The sequence below is a fragment of the Chiloscyllium plagiosum genome, chromosome 4 (assembly GCF_004010195.1).
Source record: "Chiloscyllium plagiosum isolate BGI_BamShark_2017 chromosome 4, ASM401019v2, whole genome shotgun sequence".
Taxonomy (NCBI): Eukaryota; Metazoa; Chordata; class Chondrichthyes; order Orectolobiformes; family Hemiscylliidae; genus Chiloscyllium; species Chiloscyllium plagiosum.
In genome coordinates, this window is record NC_057713.1 from 105,799,187 (window position 1) to 105,822,815 (window position 23,629).

Consider the following 23,629-nt stretch of genomic DNA (forward strand, 5'->3'; position numbering starts at 1 on the left):
TGTATGGAATGAGCTGCCAGAGGATGTGATGGAGGCTGGTACAATTGCAACATTTAAGAGGCATTTGGATGGGTATATGAATAGGAAGGGTTTGGAGGGATATGGGCTGGGTGCTGGCAGGTGGGACTAGATTGGGTTGGGATATCTGGTCGGCCTGGACAGGTTGGACCGGTCTGTTTCCATGCTGTACATCTCTATGACTCTAAATTAACCCAATCCTTAGTCTTTGAGAGAGTCAGTGACTGACAACACAAGGTAACAGTGTGGAAAATGATTTTACTTCTATAATACAGACCAAAAAACACAGGAATATTTAGAACAACTATTACAGACTTGATACCAAATAAGGCATCTCAGTAAAAATTATACTTCAGAAGGAATGTTCTCCTTTTGTACTCAAAATCACATGTCTAGAAAAACTAAAGCTTCACTCAGTTCTTAAAACATTATACAATTTTTCAGAAAAAATTAATTGGTAAAGTATAAAATATACATATTTTAACATTCATATAGAACTCACCAATTTATTTACTCATTTTCTTGTCCTTAAAACTAGACTCTAGAAGAATTGAGGGAATTTCACACATTGAACAACATTTTAAACTTGGAAGGCAACTTTTTCCCAAAGGGCGCAAAGCACACTTGACATTAATTTTGACTGCTGGTTTTGAATGCTTTGAACAGGGCTACTCAGTTTGACGGACAATAAAAAAACTAACGAGTGTGCAATAATATTGACCTGTTGGCTTGATCATTTGTCATTTCAATAATAATGGATAAAATGGCTTTTTAAAAAAAATCAAACTATATGGATTAACAATATCATAACCCATGGTGTTCTTAGAAAAGGTTAAATCTTCAACAAAAGTCATTATTTGATAGGAGTCTTTTTTTTTGTATCAAGTTTACAAAATGCTTTAGTCAATTCGAAAACCATAAGTCAAGCTATCCATTAACTCCTACTCAAGTCTTACATCAATAGAAAAAGGAACTGCCTCCTGTTGGCTATTTGAATTGTTCAATTCAAATCAATAGGTAATATAGTTTTTCTTCCCTGACTAAAATGAAACTTTTATTAACATGAATAGATTTTAAATGCCTGTTTTTACGTTTAAGAAATTTCACGTTTATGAAGAAAATGAGCTTGAGTTGAGTTTTAGTAAGAAAACAATTGGTCCAAGTAAGCTCATATCTATAAACAACTATTTCAAACGTAAGCACAAAGCATTTGATTTTAAAACAAATGATTTAACTTGATAAAAAGTACAGGTAAGCCACATCCACATGGGTAAATGAAATATTACAATCATCTTATATTGGTTTTCTTCTTTGATCTGTTTTTTTCTCAATGTAAAATTTCAAATTCAACAGCTTTTTATAAAGTGAGACAATAACCATGATAAAGAAAAAGTTTTAAAACAATCCAAAAAATTTAAGGTTTATACTACCACTAGGAGGCACTATCATGTTGAAACAAGACACAGAATAAGAGGGTTTCAGTAGAGATAAGCTTCCCAAAATTGGCCAAGTTAAAAATGACTATTTAGTTATGTCTGAGCTGATTTTGTTCAGCAATGACCTTAAGAACTGGTTGAGAAGTTTTGCAGCTCATCAGCAGTGTGGCTGAGTGGTTAGCACTGCTGTCTCAGAGCATCAAGGGCTCATACTCCATTCCACACTTGGGCGACATTCTCTGTGGATTTGCGTGGGTTTCCTCCGGGTGCTCCGGTTTCCTCCCATAGTCCAATGATATACAGGATAGGTGGGCTGGCCATGCTGAATTACCCCACAGTGTTCAGGGACAAACAGGGTAGGTGGATGAGCAATGGGAAGTGCAGGATGACACTGATAGGGTAGTGGGATGGTTTAGGGTGGGATGGTCTCTTTAGAGGGTCGATGTGACCTAATGAGCCAAATGGCCTGCATTAACATTGTAGAGATTTTATGAAGTCTGACCAGAAAAATGCCTTCCCATCTATCTAAACAATACTTTTCAAGTATGAGAAAGAAAGAAATCTGGTGTTTTCATTTTTTTAAACTGGATATTCATAGTACAAATTCCTTTTTAATTCCAAGGACCAAGATAGTAATCACAATGGAAAAAAAACTGATCTGTAAAACAGTTGTATAAAGACTTGAAAAATAACTATACTGTCTTAGAAAATGGACATTGTACCTTACTGGCAATATTTGAAAAAGTTTAAAAAGCCTGGCGTTTAAGGAGGGCTCCCCCAATGCAAATGTTGAATTCCATAAAAGTACAAAGCGAACTAATAACTATTTATGGTATATAATTATTGGAAAATACAAAATGATGTGTACATTCAATCAACATGATCAGAGGCACAAATGATAAATGAAAGCTGGTATACAGTGAAAATCTGATCTCCTCCTTTGTGTCCACTGTACAAGTTTGATTTCATGTTAGTGCTTTCGCTTTTTCTTGATGCCCTTCCTCCTTTTCCTAGAGCGTAATTCATCAAAGTTTTCTTGCCTGTCTTCTAGGCCTTCTTCAAAATCAGCTGCACTCTGGTTAGCTTCAACTCCTGGCAAAATATTGTGTGTATGAGACATTTAATGGAACTAACAAACGGATAGAAATGTACATGGTTAAATATGCCAATAGTGCAGAGGGAGAGGTCTCCAGCCAGAGACATAGGGGAAAGGTACAACAAAAACATTTAGATTAGATTACATGACAGTGTGGAAACAGGCCCTTCGGCCCAACAAGTCCACACCGACCCGCCGAAGCGTAACCCACCCATACCCCTACATTTACCCATTACTTAACACTACGGGCAATTTAGCATGGCCAATTCACCTGTCCTGCACATCTTTGGACTGTGGGAGGAAACCGGAGCACCCGGAGGAAACCCACGCAGACACGGGGAGAATGTGCAAACTCCACACAGTCAGTCGCCTGAGGCAGGAATTGAACCCGGGTCTCTGGCGCTGTGAGGCAGCAGTGCTAACTACTGTGCCGCCCACCGTGCCGCCCACATTCTTCTGAAGGCAACTGACATTTCATGTAGATTCAAAATCTCATCGAAATTCTGAATAAAATATCCATCTACAGTTTAATGTCTGTGATCAGAGATGGATGATCGTGATACAACACGCAGCTAAACTGTGAATACCTACAACAATCTGTAACGTATTAGCCAGGTAACACCCCAATCCATATGAAAAACTGTTACCAAATGGAAGAGCAGCAGTCATGCAATATTTTGAGTGTATAATGTGATTGGCCTGATTTGAAGCCAGTTAAGACAATTAATTGTGGACACGACACGTGTCTTTGTTCAATGTTTCCTGTTGCTGTAACTGAAGGCAATTTATTACATGGAGTATGGAACTTAAGCACTGCTGACAAAGACACACTTGATATTTTCCGCATGGCATTCATCTGGATAGATACAACACCACCAAATTTCATAGGGAGCAACAATACACAATGTATGAAAATATGGTGCTACTATGGTTGCCTTGTCAACTGATCAACACAGTTTTGTCATTCAGTATAAATTGTTGCACCCTCTGCTGTTCTTGCAACTGTCCTGATGAGTGTAAGACAAAAATCTCTGTATCTCATGTTTGTTAAAACATCCCAAATTAACAGCTAGTTTGCATGCAGCAAATTTCCACAAAAAGTAAGCAGACAAATGATAACTATTTCATCAAAAACTGCTCTTCAACCAACATTGGTTCTAAGTGTTAGTCAGAAATTTCTGTTAATGGTAAAGGAAAAAGTTAATCAAAGTTATTCGGATCTGCTATTGGAATACTATCAGTATGTTACAAAATTTACTTTAATGTAACTTTTGCTATGCAGGTTGGTATAATACAAGGTACATGTGAATGGAGATAGATTATAGAACACTGGTTAATTTCAAAATAAACTTATCACCAACTTAATAAGGAAATCAACTGAAGACATGCTACTGAAGACTTTACAAGTATCCCTAAATTACAGTGAGACTATGTAGCAAATAATGTTTACAATGCCAACAACTACCCAGATAACTCACCTTTCAATAGGGTTTATTGCAAGTGAGAAAGAGCTGAATTCAAACAGCACAAAATCAAAGATAAAGAACTTAATGGACCACTGGCTCCATCAGGGACAATTTATCTCTGGACCCTTCATTGCAAAGTAACTACTCACCTCAAAGGGCTGCCATAAAATAAGATGTGAGCAGCTCTCCAGCACCATGAGCACAGCTTGGTTGCAGTAGCCATTGCTAGTAATGCAGTAGGGCCAATAAATAGGATAGTCAATGGTGACCCTGGACCAAAGTAATTTGTAAGGGACAGAAGAGGGATTGGGATCTGTCAAGTACTGATAGGTAAGGGGTGAGAGCCATTGCCTCTTGACAGTGCCTTTATTTCCATCGCCAGGTTCACTGTTGAGCTCAGGTTCCCCTAGAAAAATGTCCCAACCAATTTTCTCCCACAAACAGCTGCAGGCCAGAATTTACTTGGCTGTTTGCCCACAGTGTGGTCCCCATTCACTGATGGCAGTAAATACCAGTAAGTACCAGTGCTGATGGGAACGCTGTCCTTGACCCTTCTGGCACTGGAGCTAATTGGAGGATCCAAGAAAGTGACAGGGTCCCCACTCTGCCCCATTAGAGAAATCATCCCCACCCATCACTGTGCGCCCCATATCCCAGTTCACCTCCAGGGAAGCATGACGTTCGCTCTGTATACAAGCAGAAGTTTTACTTCGCGGGATAGCAATTATGTGTAACAACTGCAAAATATTAATACGATAAGGAAAGGAAGATACACTGATGTCATTATCCCACAGGACAAAAAAAACTTATTAATAACTTCAGATAATGAGGTGGTTTCTTTATTAAGGTAAATAAAATTGTATGAAGCTGTATGTTTACTTTTGGTATTATGATGTAATGTAGGAATGTGCAGACTGTCATGTGGTTTTGTGAGAGAGAATTCATGGGAAGTAACAGACTTAAATGAGTTTTTTTTTGTTTACACGATGCAGGTATAGCCTAACTGGGCCAACATTTATTGCCTGTCGCTAATAGCTCTTGGGAAAGAGAGTATGGATTGAAAAGTGATTAAACAGCTAAATTATTAAGACCAGGACTATAGTTCAATTAAATTCTCGACAAACAGATGTGGCTGTAAGTTGCTTCTCTTAAGTATGGGTTGCATGAACTGTATGCGTAATAAATTTGAGTGGGGCTTAATCTGACTATTATAAGAATCTTACTGGTTTTGCTGAACATATCATCATAATATATAACAGTGTCTAAGATAATTACAGTCAAATAAATATTTTGTAATGGCTATTGTATATAAATGTGCCAATACAGCAAGTTAGAATTACTTCTTGTGTTAGATATTTAAACATACCATCATCAGTGTGGCAGAGTACTTGCTTCTGTCGCATGTCAGCATCATTTACAATCTCCTGAAGCATGTAAATTTTCTCTGATAATATTTCTTTACCTAAGGAATATAAAAGCACAAACAATTGAATTATGTAGATGTCCCATATATCCAACACTAAATTAACAGTTAACAAAAACCTGAAAATCTTTGGAAAACTGCTGGAAAAGCTCAGCAGATTGGCAGCAGTATGGAGAGAAATCAGAGTTAACATTTTGGGTCGAGTGACCCTTCCTCAGAACTGACTAAATTGTCTTTTGGCTTAAGTAAAAGACCAAATCAGGGGATATGTTTTAATGTTACTTTCTCCAATTGTCATGCGAGTATCCCTGAGATCAGAAGAATTTAGTGGTGGGGGAGGGGGAGCAGGGGGAGAAGAGTGTTTGTTCCCAAGACTCTCCAGTACTACTCCAAAGCTGAGCATGCAGGCCCTCAATAGAACTCACCCAGGGCGATAGGCTCTGCCCTTTGCTCATCTTTCCCAATCTGCACTGCCGAATATTGCTACAACTTTAATGAGAGAACTCAATGAAACACTACTACCTGGTGCACCTACATAGCCGCAAATTCCAAGCTGAACTTTGTGATAAAAATTTGGTGAGACTCCATCTGGAGAACTGTGTGCCATTCTGCTTCTCTTCTCCACCTACACCTCAAGATCACAATCATACAAAGTCAATTACAATAATCCTTGGCCTATGTAATTTCAGCAATCCAAGCTTTTGCTTTGAGTTTGGACAGAATCCAAGTCAGTGTTTAAAATGATTAAGGGTAGCAAAACAACAGACAAATTGACAGATTGTCTGAGATGACATGCCTTGAAGAAGTCGAGGCCAGCTACTTAAATTAGTGAGCAGAGACAGAGGTTGAATATGTAGAATTTTATTTGTCTGAGAGACCTTTTTAATTTGAGAAGCAGTAATGAGCACTGACCTCTTGCAGTCCTTATACAAAACAGGAAATGGATTATTTTGGTTTACTTGATCATCAAGTCATGCAAAACCGAGGAAGGTAATTTGGCCTTTTGTGTCTATTATGGCTCCATAGAGGAATGATCCATGAGTCCGATTCCAGAGCTTCCTGCAGAGCCTTACAAACCCTAAAATATACTGTATGTTTCCTTTTGAAAATTACAACTGAATCTGCTTCCACCAAGCTTTCAGAGAATGCATTCAAAAATCACAAACCTTCTGGTTTAAAAATCAGCTTATCCCCTCCTTTGTTCTTTTGTCAATTATCTTAAATCCAGGGTTCGATTATTAATCCTCTCTCAATAATACTGCAAAAGATCCTCTTGATTTTGAGCACCCTCTATTAAATTGCTGCTAAATACTTTACTCCAAGAAAAAAACAATCATGCCTTCTCTCAAATACTGTTCCACATAAGCTATTTTAATCAGTGTGTGACAGATCTTGGGCAGATAGAAGCTGAACCTGGATTTCCTGGTCCAGAGGTGGGGGCATTATCACATTGCAACAAGATCCTTCAACGGTGATTAACTTTTGTATAAATGGAACAGAGAACCTAGATTTAAAGTAACTGGTACACAAGCCTAGAAGAAGAGAAGAACTATTTTGAGGCAGTGCATTGTTAAGTTCTGGAGCTCAGTATTTAAGAGAATGAAAGAAGAATGATTTTCAACATTGAGATGTATGCACATCTGAAAATAAAAAAATGCAGGGTACTGTGTAAAGTGCAGAGGAATGAGCTGGTCTTCATTGATAAGCCAAATGATCTTCAGATTCTATGTTTAAACTATAAGCAGTAACTAGGAAACTACAAAATGGGAAACTAAGAAAAAATTCCAGTGGTCAGACCAATTGACTTTTCATGATTTTCATGAAAATACGTTAGCTAATTTTAAAGAGAAATATATTACCGTTTATCCAGGCCTTCTGGTTGTAGATACCATCGATCAAATTTGCAACAACATGAATACTGTTCTGCAGTTTTCCAGACATCACTTTTGCTAGTTCTTTAGAAGTCAAGTAATCAGTTGCCATTTCTTCAAGAGAATGCAACATACTTCTGCCTTTGCTCATGACAGGCTCCACAGATCCTCTGAAGTAAGTCAAATAAGCATTGTAGGCAGCTACTTTCTTTATGTGCTCTTCAAGACTGATGTGGGTTTCAAAGCAATCGTACCGGCATAAAGTTTCACTTTCCTCTTCATCTTCATTGTCTTCCCAGTTTTCTGAGATATGGTTAGCAGCTTCTTCATGTTCCTGTTTTCTGCATAGGTCAGCATAGCTTTTAGACCCTCTAGAAAATCTCACTCCACAAATATCGCACTGTGTCTCATCTACGTAGGCCTCTTTGAAGTTGCTGGGAACCTCAGTCGTCGGTTGGACAGTATCATAATCTGTTTGTGTCAAGAATTTTACCAGGTATCTGCATGCACTAATTACATGTACTACACACTGCCATTTCCGTCTCAAATTTGCTATCTTTTGCAATTCAAAAGCCATGTCCTGTAGGTGTTCGTCCTTTTCTTCAAAGTACTGAACATTGTCTGGAACATCATAGTATTCTTCTGAGATGAGTGCAATTTCTTCATTTCTTGTCCAATATTCATCACTAAATCTTTCAGCTTGAATGTTCTGAAAGTAAATACCCCGCACTGAACCAGGGCCAGAGTGATGATCCCAGTTCCAGAAGCAGTCATGCAAATACTCATCATCTCTTGTCTTCAGTAACTCCTGAAGGCTGATCACCACATCATTAACAGTTTGTGCTCTATTAACATTTTCAACAAGATTTACGAGTCTCGCAGGAACCTTCGATCCATGGTGTTGACAAAGGTTTTTCAACTGTCTCTCTACTTCACAGAAACTAGATTTGATCATCTTTTCAATCGAACATTCCAAAACGTATCTTGCATTTATCAACATTACCACACCCAGAACTGCTGTCCTTTCAGCCTCTCCTGAAGAAGTATAATCTGGATCACGGAAAGCATCTAAAAGTACATTGAAATGTCCACTCTCCTCACCACACAAGACATGGATCAGGTAAGCCAAATGTTTCTTGATTTTATAAATGACTCTGGGCAGATCCTTTGGCTTGAACTCATTTATGATGCTAAATGCATCTCTGGTGTTTCTGTTTTTGACATTAAATTTGAACATGAAGTTCCAGTAATGAATTAGAGCTATAAAACTCCTTGGGAGACAGACAACAAGGTTCTTTTTGAAATGCATGAGCGTGGAACAACACAAAACAAACTGGAATTCAAGCATTGACACTGTATTGGCTATACTTGGGATGAGGAGATGAGCACGAGTACATCTCCTAATTAGTACATTCATGAACCGGAAGAAGTGGTGGATACATTCCTCTGGGTCAGCGTGTTCATAAAAACCCTTCATAGATGTAACTAGAAGTCTGAAAATACACAAATGTAATGTGTTGGTAGGGAACATCCCACGCTTGCCTCCTAAGCCTGTTCTCCTTTTGTCTTGATTACATGAGCCTCTTTCATATTTCCTTCGCTCAGAGTCATATGCTTGCTCAACGTTTGAAAGCAGATCTTCAATTTTCTTGGGGTAGTCACAAGTTAGAAGATAAACCTGTTGGGCCCGTATCCACAAATCTGTTGATTCCCTTCTTTCCTCTACTGTAGAGCATTGAAAATAATGAGATATGTACTCCCGCAGCACAGATTTGAAGCTGTGAAATTTAATCCCCTTTATTAATCCCAAAACTTCACGGCAAACAACAGGGCTTTCGGAAATAACCCTCAGGTGAAAATGTTTTGGGTAAAAAGCATTCAGCAGAGGGGTACATAAAGCATATGGGTCTCCAGTGAGAATATCTTCAATTTTCTCAGCTTCTGGAAAAGTTTCTTTGGAATAGAAATCTTTGGCTTCCAGCAATATTCCATTTAGAACAGTCAGATACAACTTGGCATGAAGTGAATATTTTGCTTCATATCTTTTCAAAGGCCTGTGATAATCTTGACAGGAAGGAGATTTACAAGCCAAACCACAGATAAACTTTGGACAAATATCTGGAGTATTCTGTCCCGCTGACTTGATTTTATCAGCAAAGTCACAAAGATGAAGCAGAAAGTGCTTCTGTAGCAAGATCCTAACTTTTTTCATTTCACATTTGTAAAAACTGCCTTGCTTTTCACTTGGATCTAAGTCAAAGTCCAGCTGCAAAATTCTCACTCCTTCGTATCGTGGAATTCTGCCATACTTGGCATCTACTGGTGAAATTCCAAAAAAGGCATAGCAAGCTTTGACCATCTCTTTCTCCGCATTGTTCTGAGGATTGTTTAGTGCTTTCACTAACCTCATCAACATTTCCAAACAAGTCAATGATCGTTCAAAGTCTGACAAAGCCTCAGGGTCTCTCTGTAGTAATATGAAGAGGCTCTCCACGGCTCCAGCACTGTTATATTCTCTGACAAAAATATCAAAAGCTTCTGTAATCACATTTGTTTCTTTATTTAGAAGACTTTTCAAGAGCATGGCTTCTGCTACATCAGACAACTGTCGTTTTCTGATTTCGAAGAGTTTGGTTGCTTCATCCAGCATATCTTGGATGCTTTCTTTTTCTAAGGCACTTATCTCTTCTCCTTTGCTTTCTTTGAGTAGGATCACTCGGGCTGCAGCAAGAAGGCATTCAGCTTGAAATTCTTTCTTATTCGAAAGTCTTGCTGCTTCTTGGAGTTTTCCGTGTTCCCGCATCAAAATGGCAGCTTCCTCCTCACGGTTCTGGCTTTTCAAGAGCTCAGCTGCTTGAGACAAACACTTGTTTGACTTGAGGAAAACTAGCTGGTCTTCAGGATCAAGATAATTCAGAGAGGCCATCATGTCAATGAGTTTATTCTCATTCAGAAACATGGCAGCAGCCTCTAAACGAAATTGATCTGCAGAATATTTAAATTTTATAGAAGGCTGAATGTCTTTGTATCTAGAAATTAAAAACAATGAGATTTATACATTAGCAATTTTCTTTTGGGATTTATTGGTGTAATGTACAAGAGGTATATGGTTAACATATAGTAAATGAACCTGGGGATGTCATCAGAAGTTGCTGCACTGTAAAGGAACTGATGGTAGAGAAACTGATATCATAAATTAGATTTTAAAAAGTTTGTAAAATGTCACAGGTCAAGATGGATGCAGTTTAGGTGGCTTGGGAAAATAAAGGTGACAGTGGCAAAAGCTTGGAACATAATCTTCTGAAGCTCTTTGAATATGGCAATGATGGCAGAGACAGTACGGTTGCAATTGTCAATGCCTTATTCAAAAAAAAAGGAAATAAACACTTAACTACTGAACAGACAGTCTACCATTAGCGATTTAGAATCACCTCAAGATGAATTGGGATTATTACTTAGAAGAATACTTAATACGTCTTAGTTGAAGACAAAATCAGTTCTGACTAACTTGATTTGAGTTCCTTAACAAAATAATGAGGGTTGATTTTGTGTACATGGAGTTCACATGAGAAAGTGGTAGACAATAGACTTGCCACCAAAACTGAAGCTCAAGGGATTAAAACATACAGTGGCAGCACAGGTATAAAAATGACCGAAAGACATAAATAAAGTAGCATGCAGAACTATTGCTTTGCAGACCAGAGGATATATAATCGGGTTTCCAACAAGAATTGTTATTAAGTTCATTGCTCTTATCTATACTTATCAATAATATGGATTTGGATATCAGTGCAATGTTCAGAAAAGTCATCAACAAATGAGGATAACAGCAGATTTCTGGCCAGAGTAATGAAATAAACAGACATATGGCAAATACATTATAATGCAGTGAAATGGTAAGTGATCATTTTTTCTGAAAGGAAGATTTAGGAGAAACAATATAAGCCAACAAGTTACAGCTTTAAAAGGGATGCAACAGGAAACCTAACTGGGCATGAAAAACAAAAGTCTTTGCTCCTGAAGTGAACTAGTGCAGCTGCTGAAAATCTGAAAACAAAACAGAAAATGCAAGCACTTCAGGTGTAATCTGTTTCTCTTCACAATGCATGTTTCAGGTCAAATGTTGGAGGCTGCTGTGAAAAAGCAAGCACATGGGAACATTGACTTTAGTTATAAAGCCAAACTACAAAAGTATCTGTCAACATGTCTCTTATATGTTGGTATTGTTGTCTGCTTCCGCTGCCTCCTCAGCAGCACATCCCAGACACTTAGTACCCTCTGTGTAAAAAAGAACTTGCCCCTCAATCTCCTTTAAACTTTGCCTTTTTTACATTATACCTATGTTCCATAGTAGTTGACATTTCTACCTCGGCGAAAAAAACTTAGCCAATCCATGCCTTTCGTAATTTTGTAAACTTCTATGAAGTCACCCCTCAGCCTCCAACGTTTAAGTGAAATCAAATTAGATTTCTTCTTGTAGCTAACAGCTTTCAAACCCTTTTCTGCACCCTCTTCAAAGCCTCCACAACCTTCTGTTGGTGCGGTGACCAGAACTGTATGCAATATTCTAAATATGATCTAACTGAAGTTTAATATAGGTGCAACATAGCTTACAAATGTTGATACTCTAGATCCCGATTGATAAGGGAAAGCATGCTATATGCTTTCTTGACAACTTTATGTACTTGTGTTGCAACTTTCAGAGAAATGTGGACCTGGCTGAGTCTAGATCCCTCTATCAGTTACTGCTTCTAACAGTTCTGCCATTTACTGCATATCTTCCTTCCTGCAATAGACCTTCTCAATGCATCGCCTCGTATCTGTGTGGAGTAAATTCCACCTGCCATTTCTCAGTCCAAGACTCCGCCTAATCATATCCTGCTGTGTCCTCTGGCAATCGTTCTCATTATCTGCAGCTCCTGCAATCTTTGTTGTGAGCAAACTTAGTAATCAGACTTCCTACATTCCCCTCCAAATTGTTCATATTTCAATGGTCTTAAATCAAAAAACATACTTCCACTGTTAATCTGTCTTCTATGATCAAGCCAGTTCTGTCTCCACTTTATGAGCTCTCACCACTTATCTCATGTGATTTTACCATTGTCAAAGATCTTGCTAGAAATCGTCTACAGTGCCACCCTTATCAATCATCTGAGTTTTTTTGAGGATGTGACAATCAAGTTTGTGAGACTAGACCCCCCCTCTGACACAAAGCTATGCTGCCTATTGCCAATAATTGCATATTTTCCAAATGCAATTCCTGTCCATAACAATCTTCTCCAATAATTTCCCTACGACAATGCAAGGCTCACCAGCTTGTAATTTCCCCAATTATCTTTGTCGCCCTTCTTAAAGGAAGGAACAACATTAGCTATTCTTTAGTCCTCTGGGACTCGTCCTGTGACTAAAGAGAATACAAAGATTTTGTACAAACTCACTGCAATTTTCTCCCTCAGTATTCTTGGTTAGATCCCATCTACCTTGATGCTTTTCAAAACACCCAACACCTCCACCTTTTTTATATGAATGCCCTAGAATATCAATATATCTCTAGTATATCTCTAGACAAACAGGTCCTTCAGCCCAACAAGTCCACACCGACCCTCCGAAGAGTACCCCACCCAGACCCATTCCCCATACTAATATACTTAACCTACACATTCCTGAACACTATGGGACAATTTCGAACGGCCAATTCACCTAACCTGCACATCTTTGGATCCTCTGACTCCATGCATAAATTTCCTCCTTTGTCCTGGAGCAGACCCACCCTTTTCCCTCATTAGCCTCGACCCCTGGAGGCTGGTTCATGGGACTAGATTTATATAGGATTTCTGGTTGGCATGGAAGGGTTGGCCCACAGTATCTGTCTCCCTTCTGGATGTCTCTATGATTCTACTGCATGTAAGTTTGCTCGCTGAGCTGGAAGATGTTTTCAGATGTTTCGTTACCATATTAGGTAACATCTTCAGTGAGACTCCGGATGAAGCACTGGTTGTGTAGCCTGCTTTCTATTTATATGTTTGGGTTTCCTTGGATTGGTGATGTCATTTCCTGTGGTGATGCCATTTCCTACGGTGAAGTCATTCCTGTTCTTTTTCTTACGGGGTGGTACATTGGATCCAAGTCAATGTGTTTGTTTGTTGACAGAGTTCCAGTGGGAATGCCATGCTTCTAGGAATTCTCGTGCGTGTCTCTGTCTCAAGACCATCAATAATACCCTTACTGGCAGAGAATTCACTAAACAGGAGGAAAAACAACAACAAACTGCCTTCCTAGATAACGCAGTAGAGCGAACAGCCAATGGGGAACTTCAAACCAACATCTAGAGGAAAGCAACACATACGGACCAAATATTGAACTACAGAAGCAATCATCCCAACATCCACAAACGAAGCTGCATTAGAACATTATTTCAACGAGCCACCACACACTGCAGCAAAGAGGAACTACGCAGAGCAGAGGAAAATCACCTATACAGTGTATTCATAAAGAACGGGTACTCAATGAACACAGACTGCCGATTTCTCAGCAACAAACTGTAACAAGTAGACAAAATACGTCCAGAAACCCTAGCTACTCTCCCCTACATCAAAAACATCTTGGAAATGACTGCCAGACTACTCAGACCCATTGGCATCATGGTAGCCCACAAGCCCAACAGCACATAAAACAACAGCTAATGAACTTGAAAGACCCTATACAGACAACAAGCAAAACTAATGTCATTTACAAAATACCTTGCAAGAACTGTAACAAACACTACATTGGACAAACAGGCAGAAAACTAGCCACCAGGATATATGAACATCAACTAGCCACAAAAAGACATGACCCACTCTCACTAGTATCCTTACATATGGATGAAGGAGGATACCACTTCGTCTGGGACCACACACCTATCCTGTTCAAGCCAAACAGAGACACACATGAGAAATCCTAGAAGCATGGCATTCCAACTAGAACTCTATCAACAAACACATTGACTTGGATCCCATTTACCACCCCCTGAGAAAAACAACAGGAAATGACATCACCATTGAAAATGACACCAACGACTCAAGGAAACCCAAACATATAAATAGAAAGCGGGCTACAACACCAGTGCTTCTTTCGGAGGCTCACTGAAAATGTTACCTAGTATGGTGACAAAATGTCTGAAAACGAACCTTCCAGCTCAGCAAGCAAACCTACATCCAGAACCTCAACCTCAGCTACAAATCTCAAAACTCTATGATTCTTCAAAAACTTGTGTCATTTTCGATAAATAGCTTAAGACTCTCAGAATTATGGTCATTGCTCCCGAAATGGTCCCCCACTGAAACTTTGATCACTTGACTGCCGGCCTCTTCCCTATTTAGACTTTTCACATACACTGCTTCAAGAAACTTTCCTGGATGTGCCCAACAAGTCCCTGCACCCTCCCCTTCCAAGCCTCTGGCACTAAGGGAGACCCAGTCAATGTAGGGGAAATTAAAATCATCCACCACACCAACCCTGTTGTGCTTACATTTTTCCATAATCTGTCCACATATCTCATCCTCCATTTCTTGCTGGCTATTAGGAGACCTATAGTACAATTCCATCACAGTGTCCTCCCTCAGTCCAGCTGATGTTCTCCCTAATCAGTAATGCAACTCTCCCATCACTTTTACATCACGACTTCCTGGATGTAAAAGAACACGGTAGGAAAAGACAAAGAAAAGTTCATGTTAGATATCAAAGGCTTAATACTATAGAAACATGAGAGGAGTATAGAAAGTGCATGTGAAATTAATAAGTAAAAAGAGATGACACAAAAACATATTATCAAGTAAAATCAAAGAAACCCAAAGATGTCTTATGAAACAGTAAAGAGTAGAACTGCTTAGAAACTGTGGGCACCATTCTCAATTTTTCATAAAAGGGTATGGGTGAGTGGAGAAGAACAGCAGACAACTTAAGAAGGCAGAATGAGAGAAAGTGAACAATGAATATAACGAAGAAACAAAAATAACAGTGTTTGGCATCCTTCATGTGGATAAATCATCGGGTTGGTTGAAATGCACCCCATTTAATAACACTATCTTTCTAATTTTAACTTCAAGTAAAATGCACATAGTTTACACTCAGGGGAAAAACATCAATTCGTGAATGCATTAACATTACCTTTCCACAGCCAGAGCGGCTTCATTGTAAAATCCACCACGGCAGAGCATTAGGAGTGCCAACTCAAATTTGTGCACTTGTTCATAGCAATTTGCAGCTTGTCTGTAACACTGAGCCTTTCTGTACGAACAAGCTGCATCTCCCACCTAAGAGATAAGGGAAGAGGATCAAATAACAGTCTGAACATTAAATTGTAGCACTTAATTGTAAATCATTTTTAAAACATATTTTAAGAACATAGGCATCATTAAAAAGGAATGCAGTTGTTGTGATTTCTAATTGCACTGGAGTAGGTGATGGCAAGTCATCGTCTTGAACCAGCTGAAGGTGCAACAATAAGGAAGCAAATGTTGGGGCTTCCAAGAAACAGTGAAAGAACAATTGTATGTGTCCAGGTTGGGATGATGCCAAAGAATGAGAGTTTTTATAGCATGGAAAGAGGCCCTTTGGCCCATTGCGTCCACACTGGTCATCTATCTAGTATAATCCCATTTTCCGCATTTGGCAAATAGCCTTGTATGCTGTCGTGTTTGAAGTGTTCGTCTAAACACTTAAGTATCTTAAGGGTACCTGCCTTCATCATTCATTTATGCTGTTAGTTCCATATACTCTGTGTGAATACATTTTTCTTTAAACACGTCCAAATCTCTTGCTCCCTACCTTAAAACCGCTTTGGTGGGTCGGTGTGGACTTGTTGGGCCGAAGGGCCTGTTTCCACGCTGTAATGTAATGTAATGTAATGTAATCTAACCGTGCCTACTGGTTATTGATCCCTCTATCAAGTGGAAATGTTTCTTCCAATCTCGACCCCTCATAACTTTGTACACTTCATTCAGAATCCCTTTGGCCTTCTCTGATAAAAAATCTCCAATTTAGCCTCTTTCTCACTGAGTCACTCCAGCCTATGCAACATCATGGTGGATCTCCTCTGCAGTGTAATCACATCCTTCCTATAATGTGGCAATTAGAACTTTACACAGTACTTCAGCTGTGACCTAACCAAAGTCCCATTCAGTTCCATCATAACATTCTTGCTCTTACATTCAATGCCTGGACACGTATCCCCTGAATTCTGAACCACCTTATTTGTCTGTCCTGCTGCCTTCAAGGATCTATGGACTTGCACACCAAGGTCCCTCTGATCCTTTCATACTTCCTATTGTCCTACCATTCATTGCCTTGTTAGTCCAACCAAAATGCATCACTTCACACTTTTCAGAATTAAATTCCATTTGCCACTGTTCAGTACATCTGACCAGCCATCAATATCATTCTGTATTTTAAGGCTTTCCTCACCCTAGGTGCTCTGTTCATGTCTTTATTATAAAAGTACACAACAAACAACAAGGGACTGAGCACCAAACCCTGTGGTACACCACTGCACACAGGCTTCCATGCTCTAAAACACCTTCAACCATCATCCTTCCTGATACTAAGCCTATTTTGGATCCAATTTACCAAATGGCCCCGGATTCCACGCGGTCTCATTTTCTTAACTATTCTGTTGTGTCAGACATAATCAAAAGCCTAACTGAAGTCCATGTAAATAACATTAACTGCATTAACCCCACTCCCCCCAATAAGATTCCCCCCCTCATTCTTCTAAATTCCAATGAATGCAAGTCCAATTTACTCAGCCTCTCCTCTCCCCGTGTCTGCGTGGGTTTCCTCCGGGTGCTCCGGTTTTCTCCCACAGTCCAAAAGATGTGCAGGTTAGGTGAATTGGCCATGCTAAATTGCCCGTAGTGTTAGGTCTAGGGGTAAAAATGTAGGGATATGGGTGGGTTGCGCTTCGGCGGGTCGGTGTGGACTTGTTGGGCTGAAGGGCCTGTTTCCACACTGTAATGTAATCTGTAAATCTGTAATCTGTAAACCAAACTCCTCAACTCTGAAATCAACCTCCTCTGCACCCCTCCAGTGCCAGTACATCCTTTCTGAAGTAAGGAGACCAAATCTCCACACACTACTCCAGGTGTAGCCTCACCAGCTGTACAGCTGTAGCATTAAGTCTCTGCATTTAAACTCAACCCCTTTAACAATGAAGGACAAAATTCCATTTGCCTTCCTAATCACTTGTTGTAACTGCAGATCAACCTTCTGCGATTCATGCACAAGGATACCCAGGTCCCTCTGTAACTCAGCATGCTGCAACTTTAACCATTCAAGTAATAATCTATTTTGCCATTACCTCAACCAAATTTATGACTTCACATTTACTAACATCATATTCCATCTGCCAGACCTTTGCCCACTCACTCAATGTATCTATGTTCCTTTGCAAAGTTTCACAGTCCTCTGCACACTTTGCTCTGCACACTCATCTTCATATCATCAGCAAATTTTGACACCGTACAGGTGTCACATTTACTAACATCATATTCCATCTGCCAGACCTTTGCCCACTCACTCAATGTATCTATGTTCCTTTGCAAAGTTTCACAGTCCTCTGCACACTTTGCTCTGCCACTCATCTTCATATCATCAGCAAATTTTGACACCGTACAGGTGTCTTTGCTTCCTGTCAGTCAACCAATCCTCTATCCATGCTAATACCCCACCCCTAACTGGGACTGCCCCAGAATCCAGCAAAGTTTGGAAAATTACTGTCACTCCACCTGCTATTCCTCCCACCATCTCTTTTTAGTACCCTGGGATGCATTCCATCAGGGCCAGGAGACTTATCTATCCTTAGCTCCATTAGGTTATCCAACACTAACTCTTCTGTAACAATAAGTTTCCAGATCCTCATCTACCTTAGTCTCTTCGTCACTTACTGGCGTATTATTAGTATCCTCCACTGCAAAGATCGATGCAAAGTACCTGTTTAATGCCTCAGTCATTTCATCATATCCCATAACTAACTGCCTCTTCTCATCCTCTAAAGGACCAACATTTACTTTAGCCACTCTTCTTTGTTTTATACATTTACAGAAACTTTTACTATCTGTCTTTATATATCGTGTGCTAGTTTTTTTCTCATACTCTACCTTACGTTTCTTTACAGTTCTTTTTGTGGCTTTCTGTTGACCTTTAAAGTTTTCCCAATCTTCTAGATTCCTGCTGTTTTTAGCCACTTTGTATGTCTTCTCTTTCACTTTAATAGCCTGCCTTATTTCTTTCGACACCCATGACAGATTATCCCTCCTCTTTCAGTTCTTCCTTTTTATTGGAACATAATTTTTCAAAGTACTCAGCAAAAGTATTTTGAATGTCCTCCACTGCTCATCAACTGTAGCACAATAAAGTCTCTGTTTCCAGTCTACTTTAGCCAGGTGCTCCCTCATTCTATCATAGTTCCCCCTTATTAAAGTACAAGACCCTAGTATTGGATTTTATCTTCACACTATCCAGCTGTATTTTAAATTCAACCATACGGTGATCACTCCTTCCAAGAGGATCCCTGATTAGGAGGTCATTAATTATTCCAGTCTCATTACATAGGACCAGATCAGGATAGCTAGCTCCCTCGTCCGTTCCATTCCATGCTATTCAAGAAAACTGTCACGGATACACTCAATGAACTCCTCCGCAAGGCTACCCTGACCGAGTTGGTTCAACCAATCTACAAGCAGATTAAAGATGCTGCAGCATACTTGTCTCTGAATAAGATTATCAGTCAAATCGAAAAAACAGAAACCCTGTCCCACATGCAAAAGTTTTTTTTTTGCAGTATCTGACCAAGCAGTACAAAAAGGGGTGGTCTGGAAACTATTACTGTTCTATCAAATAAGACAAGGAATACAGAAGCAATGGTGATCACATGCCTTTCCTAATTTCTCAAGCAGTTCTGCACAGAGCTTGTACTCCTTTGCATTTCTCAAACACTTCATTGACAGCTTTGGCACTTTGCACTCGAGGTAAGTCTTCGCCAACTGGAGGTATTCAATCTGAATTTCCCTAGAATGAGTGGAAAAAGAAAGCTTTATCATAAACACACTTCCATTTTTGCAGAAGGACTCCTTCATTAACTCAAAATCTGGAAAGTAGGCAGCACCCCAAATTTACATTGTTTCTCTCAGCTGCATATTGATGAGCATCTGCACATTAAAACTACAAGGTGTTGAACTAGCAAATGAGGAATATTTATCAATCATTTAATATTTACAAATTGTATAAAAATGTGTGATCAAAAATTGATAGAGGTATTCCAGATCTTGACCTACTTGGCCATGGAATGCACTTCCAAGTTTCTTGTTGTATCTGAAATCTGGGATCTCCCCCATCCCTCCTATTTCTACAGTGACAACCACAGCTCCCAGCAACATGCCCAACTGTTTCACAAAGCAGAGAGATTTCTAAAGACTCAAATACAACGTGAGGCACAAGGAATTTTGCTGAATGATAGTGGGAATTGGACAAATAATCACATTCGGAATAACGAGAGGAATAAAGAGCAGAATGAGGGCTGTCAAGTCCCACATGGAAAACAAAAACCACAAAAACTGCTTTGAGAAGCAAAGTATTAAACAGTGTCAAACAGCCAGAACCAAACATGGCAGCAAACGCAATGAAGCAGATTTCCAATCCATGTTCCTGCCTGACATGCCCCATTTCAAAACATATGTTCAAAAAAAGTACTGAGCCGATGTATTAACAAAGCTTTAACAGCTATCAACCTGAAATGTTACTTTGCCTCTACACAAGCTGCCAGGCCTGCAGATTAATCACAATATTTTCCCGCCTTATTTCAGATTTCCAGCATTTGCAGTATTTCACAGCACAGAAACAGATCCTTCAGTCCAACTCATCCATGCCGATCAGACATCTCAACCCAATCTAGTCCCACCTGCCAGCACCCAGCCCATATCCCGCCAAACCCTTTTTATTCATATACCCATCCGGATGCCTTTTAAATGTTGCAATTGTACTAGCCTCCACCACTTCCTCTGGCAGCTCATTCCATACACGCACCACCTTCTGCGTGAAAAAAGTTGCCACTCAGGTCTCTTATATATCTTTCCCTCTCACCCTAAACCTATGCCCTCTCATTCTGGACTCCCCCCACCCGAGGGAAGAAACTGTATTTATCCTACTTAGGTACATTATGAAATTTATGTCTAGTCTTACTTCAAAATTGCATTGGGTTGCAAGTAAAATTAAACAATAGCAATGAAACACTGCAAAAGCTATACACCAAGGATATCTTACCTCTGACTTCTTTTTTTGACCTGTACATTGAGAACAGCATCATGTGCTAATGCCAGTTTCTCTTTTTCCAAATCTCCACCTTTCTGGTAGCACTTGGCAGCCACCTAATAAATTAAAGAGATTTTTACAAAGCATATAGGAACCAGATAACTCGTGCAAACTTTGTTATAAACTAGCTGTATGTGTATCATTCCCATTTTATTAAAATAGCTATGTGCATTAACACGGGAGAAAGTGAGGACTGCAGATGCTGGAGATCAGAGTTGAGAGTGTGGTGCTGGAAAAGCACTGCTGGTCAGGCTGTATCCACGGAGTAGGAGAATCAATGTTCAAGCCTAAGGTCTTGATCAGGAATTTGCATTAACATACTCAACACTAACTGCCTCAAATCAGTAACAGAAACATTACTTCCTCAGAAAGACTCTGGATGTAATTCTGTAGAGGGGACTGGTTGTTTAGCTGCCCACAACACTAATGAGGTTACTCTTATACTTAAATCCTCTTGCAAAAAAGGCTAATACAGTACAACCTCAATTATCCAAACATCAATTATCCGAATTTCAGATTATCCGAACAAGATCTCAAGGTCCCGTTACATCAAAGAGGTAGGTGAATTCGGATTACTGGTACTGAAGAACATGTGAAAGCGCTGCCAAAAATAAAGAAACACAAGCACCTAAAGCAACAGCAACTGGATACTTTTTTACATAAGGGTTAGTTACACAGCTGTTTGCAAAAGGAAGTGCTTTATTCCCATCACTTTACTGGGTCATTCATGAAAAAATGGCAGAGAAAGTAAATGCATGCGTAGGCAGTGCTTCTGTTTTTCTATCACAACACTGAGTTCAGCAGAAACTGACAAATGCTCTTGTGATTGTATGAGCTGTTCGGGACCTTGTTCAATGCTGGGATTTCCATATTAATGTGATGGCAAAGGTTTAGTCCTTCTCAGTTTAACCTGCAATTTGCAGAATACAAATATTAGTTTGTTTAAATAGCAGGCTCATCAAAATTATAGATTTAAACAACTCTCTGGTAGAGCACAGTATTAGATCAGCATGGCTTCCTCTGTTTATGATCAGATCAGTTATCCGAACGATCAGTTATCTGAACAAAATACTCCCAGCCTATCTCGTTCGGATAATCAAGGTTGTTCTGTATTCCATCAGCCTTCCTAACTACTTACTGCATCTGCCTGTTGACCTTCAGTGACTTAACAGTGACGCCCAAGTTTGTACATCTAAACTTTTCACATCCTTACCATTTCAGAGGCACATCTGTTCCCCCAGCAAAGTAGATAACATTACATTTCTCCACTATTGTTGCATCATATAACTGTTCAGGTTGGCAGAAGGGGATCAAAATGGATCTAAGTTTTGTAATCCGATAATTCGTATGTCTCTACGAAAAGGATGTTAGCTAGAGAGTGTGATAGATAGAGCGTGAGAGCGTGAGCAAGAGTGCAAGCGTAAAAACTGTCTTGGATATTTGACTTTGAAATTGGCCTTCTGAATGGGAGGCCAGAGCCTTATTCTTAGGTCTTTGCCTTTGCTTTATGTTTGAGCTTGTTCTCACAAAGGAACCTCTCAAACAATGAGCTGCGGCCGGGGGTGGCGTGGTTGTTATTCCGATCTGCTGTGGTGAGGGAACTTGGGTGCTGTCAAATGTTCTCCCTCAAGGCTGTCCTCACTGTAACATTTGAACTTCCACAGGCCCAGGAAATCTGGCTGAACGCAAACAAGGTGAGTTTGAGGCTTCTCATCTCACGAAATATTTAAAATGCCCACTCTCCTTCTGGGATATGGCTGGTCACTCTCCTCAGTAAAATGCAGAAGTTGGTTGGCTTGGACCCAAATTCCTGACACCTTTAGATCTTTTGCACATTTGATCTTTCATGCATATCCAAACCCACCTGTTCACCCATAATGAATTTCATCCATCCCCCGCTCCCTGTGGGATTCTGAAAAATCCTGTCAGGCCTGTTTACCTGGTCATCAACCACCAGCTAGGTTTCATATTTCAACCTAAAATCTTTGATCTCACCTTCCAACACTGATGTTTTGCGAAGTAGTCACCTCTTTCTGACCATTCTTGCATCGTTGAGGCTTTTACAAACATGCTGTCATCAAGCTCTGAAAGAAGAACATGGAGTTTAAATAAATTTTAACTAACTTCATTCTGGTAAACTATACCTAATTCTGAATGAACACAGCTATTAAAAAATGCAAGCTGCTGTTGTTGCAAAATTTGCACTCTTCCAATTTATAGAGAGCAAAAATATAAAGCATTGCTATTTTCAGATGGAAATGAAATATTGCATTCAATCTCTGTCCTGTTAAAACATTACCATCATTTGCCACAAAATCACTTTGGTTTGGTTGGTAGAGCTTTTGCTGTGGCCAGAGATTCAAGCCCAACTCTAGGATGTAAAAAGATAACCTAACAGCCAATGCAGTGCAATGTTAAAAACTGAAATTTCTTACCATTTTACACTATAATCACACCACCCAAAGAGTTTAAACTGTTTGCAGTTATTTGGCTAGCTCACTCATGATCTGAGAACTGAAGCCACCATGACTGAGTAAAGACAGGAGCTTGCAAAGTAGGATTTCTCTCTCTCAACTTTGTCAAGTAAAATTTAAAATGTCAGAATCATGGAGATGTACAGCATGGAAACAAACACTTCTGTCTAACCTGTCCACGCCGACCAGATATCCCACCCCAATCTAGTCCCACCTGCCAGCACCCAGCCCACATCCCTCCAAACCCTTCCTACTCATATACACATCCAAATGCCTCTTAAATGTTGCAATTGTACCAGCCTCCACCACTTCCTCTGGCAGCTCATTCCACACACATACCACCCTCTGCGTGAAAAAGTTGCCCCTTAAGTCTCTTTTATGTATTTCCCCTCTCACCCTAAACCTATGCCCTCTTGTTCTGGACTCCCCGGCCCCAGGGAAAAGACTTTGCCTATTTATCCTATCCATGCCCCTCATAATTTTGTAAACCTCTATAAGGTC

General features: G+C 39.7%; 1 protein-coding gene across 3 annotated transcripts in view; it reads right to left on the reverse strand.

Moving 5' to 3' along the window:
- Window positions 1-256: 256 nt before the first annotated feature.
- The window catches only part of LOC122549292 (TPR and ankyrin repeat-containing protein 1-like), an 86,530-nt gene continuing 63,157 nt past the window's right edge, over window positions 257-23,629 (reverse strand). For all 3 annotated transcript variants that reach the window (XM_043688834.1, XM_043688833.1, XM_043688832.1), the window contains 7 exons: window positions 22,650-22,738; window positions 20,607-20,710; window positions 19,223-19,355; window positions 15,459-15,604; window positions 7,299-10,339; window positions 5,383-5,478; window positions 257-2,546 (listed from right to left, as the gene is read on the reverse strand). In XM_043688834.1, the coding sequence (XP_043544769.1) occupies window positions 2,425-2,546; window positions 5,383-5,478; window positions 7,299-10,339; window positions 15,459-15,604; window positions 19,223-19,355; window positions 20,607-20,710; window positions 22,650-22,738 (3,731 nt within the window). In that variant the 3' untranslated portion in view covers window positions 257-2,424. The remainder of the gene's footprint in view (window positions 2,547-5,382; window positions 5,479-7,298; window positions 10,340-15,458; window positions 15,605-19,222; window positions 19,356-20,606; window positions 20,711-22,649; window positions 22,739-23,629) is intronic.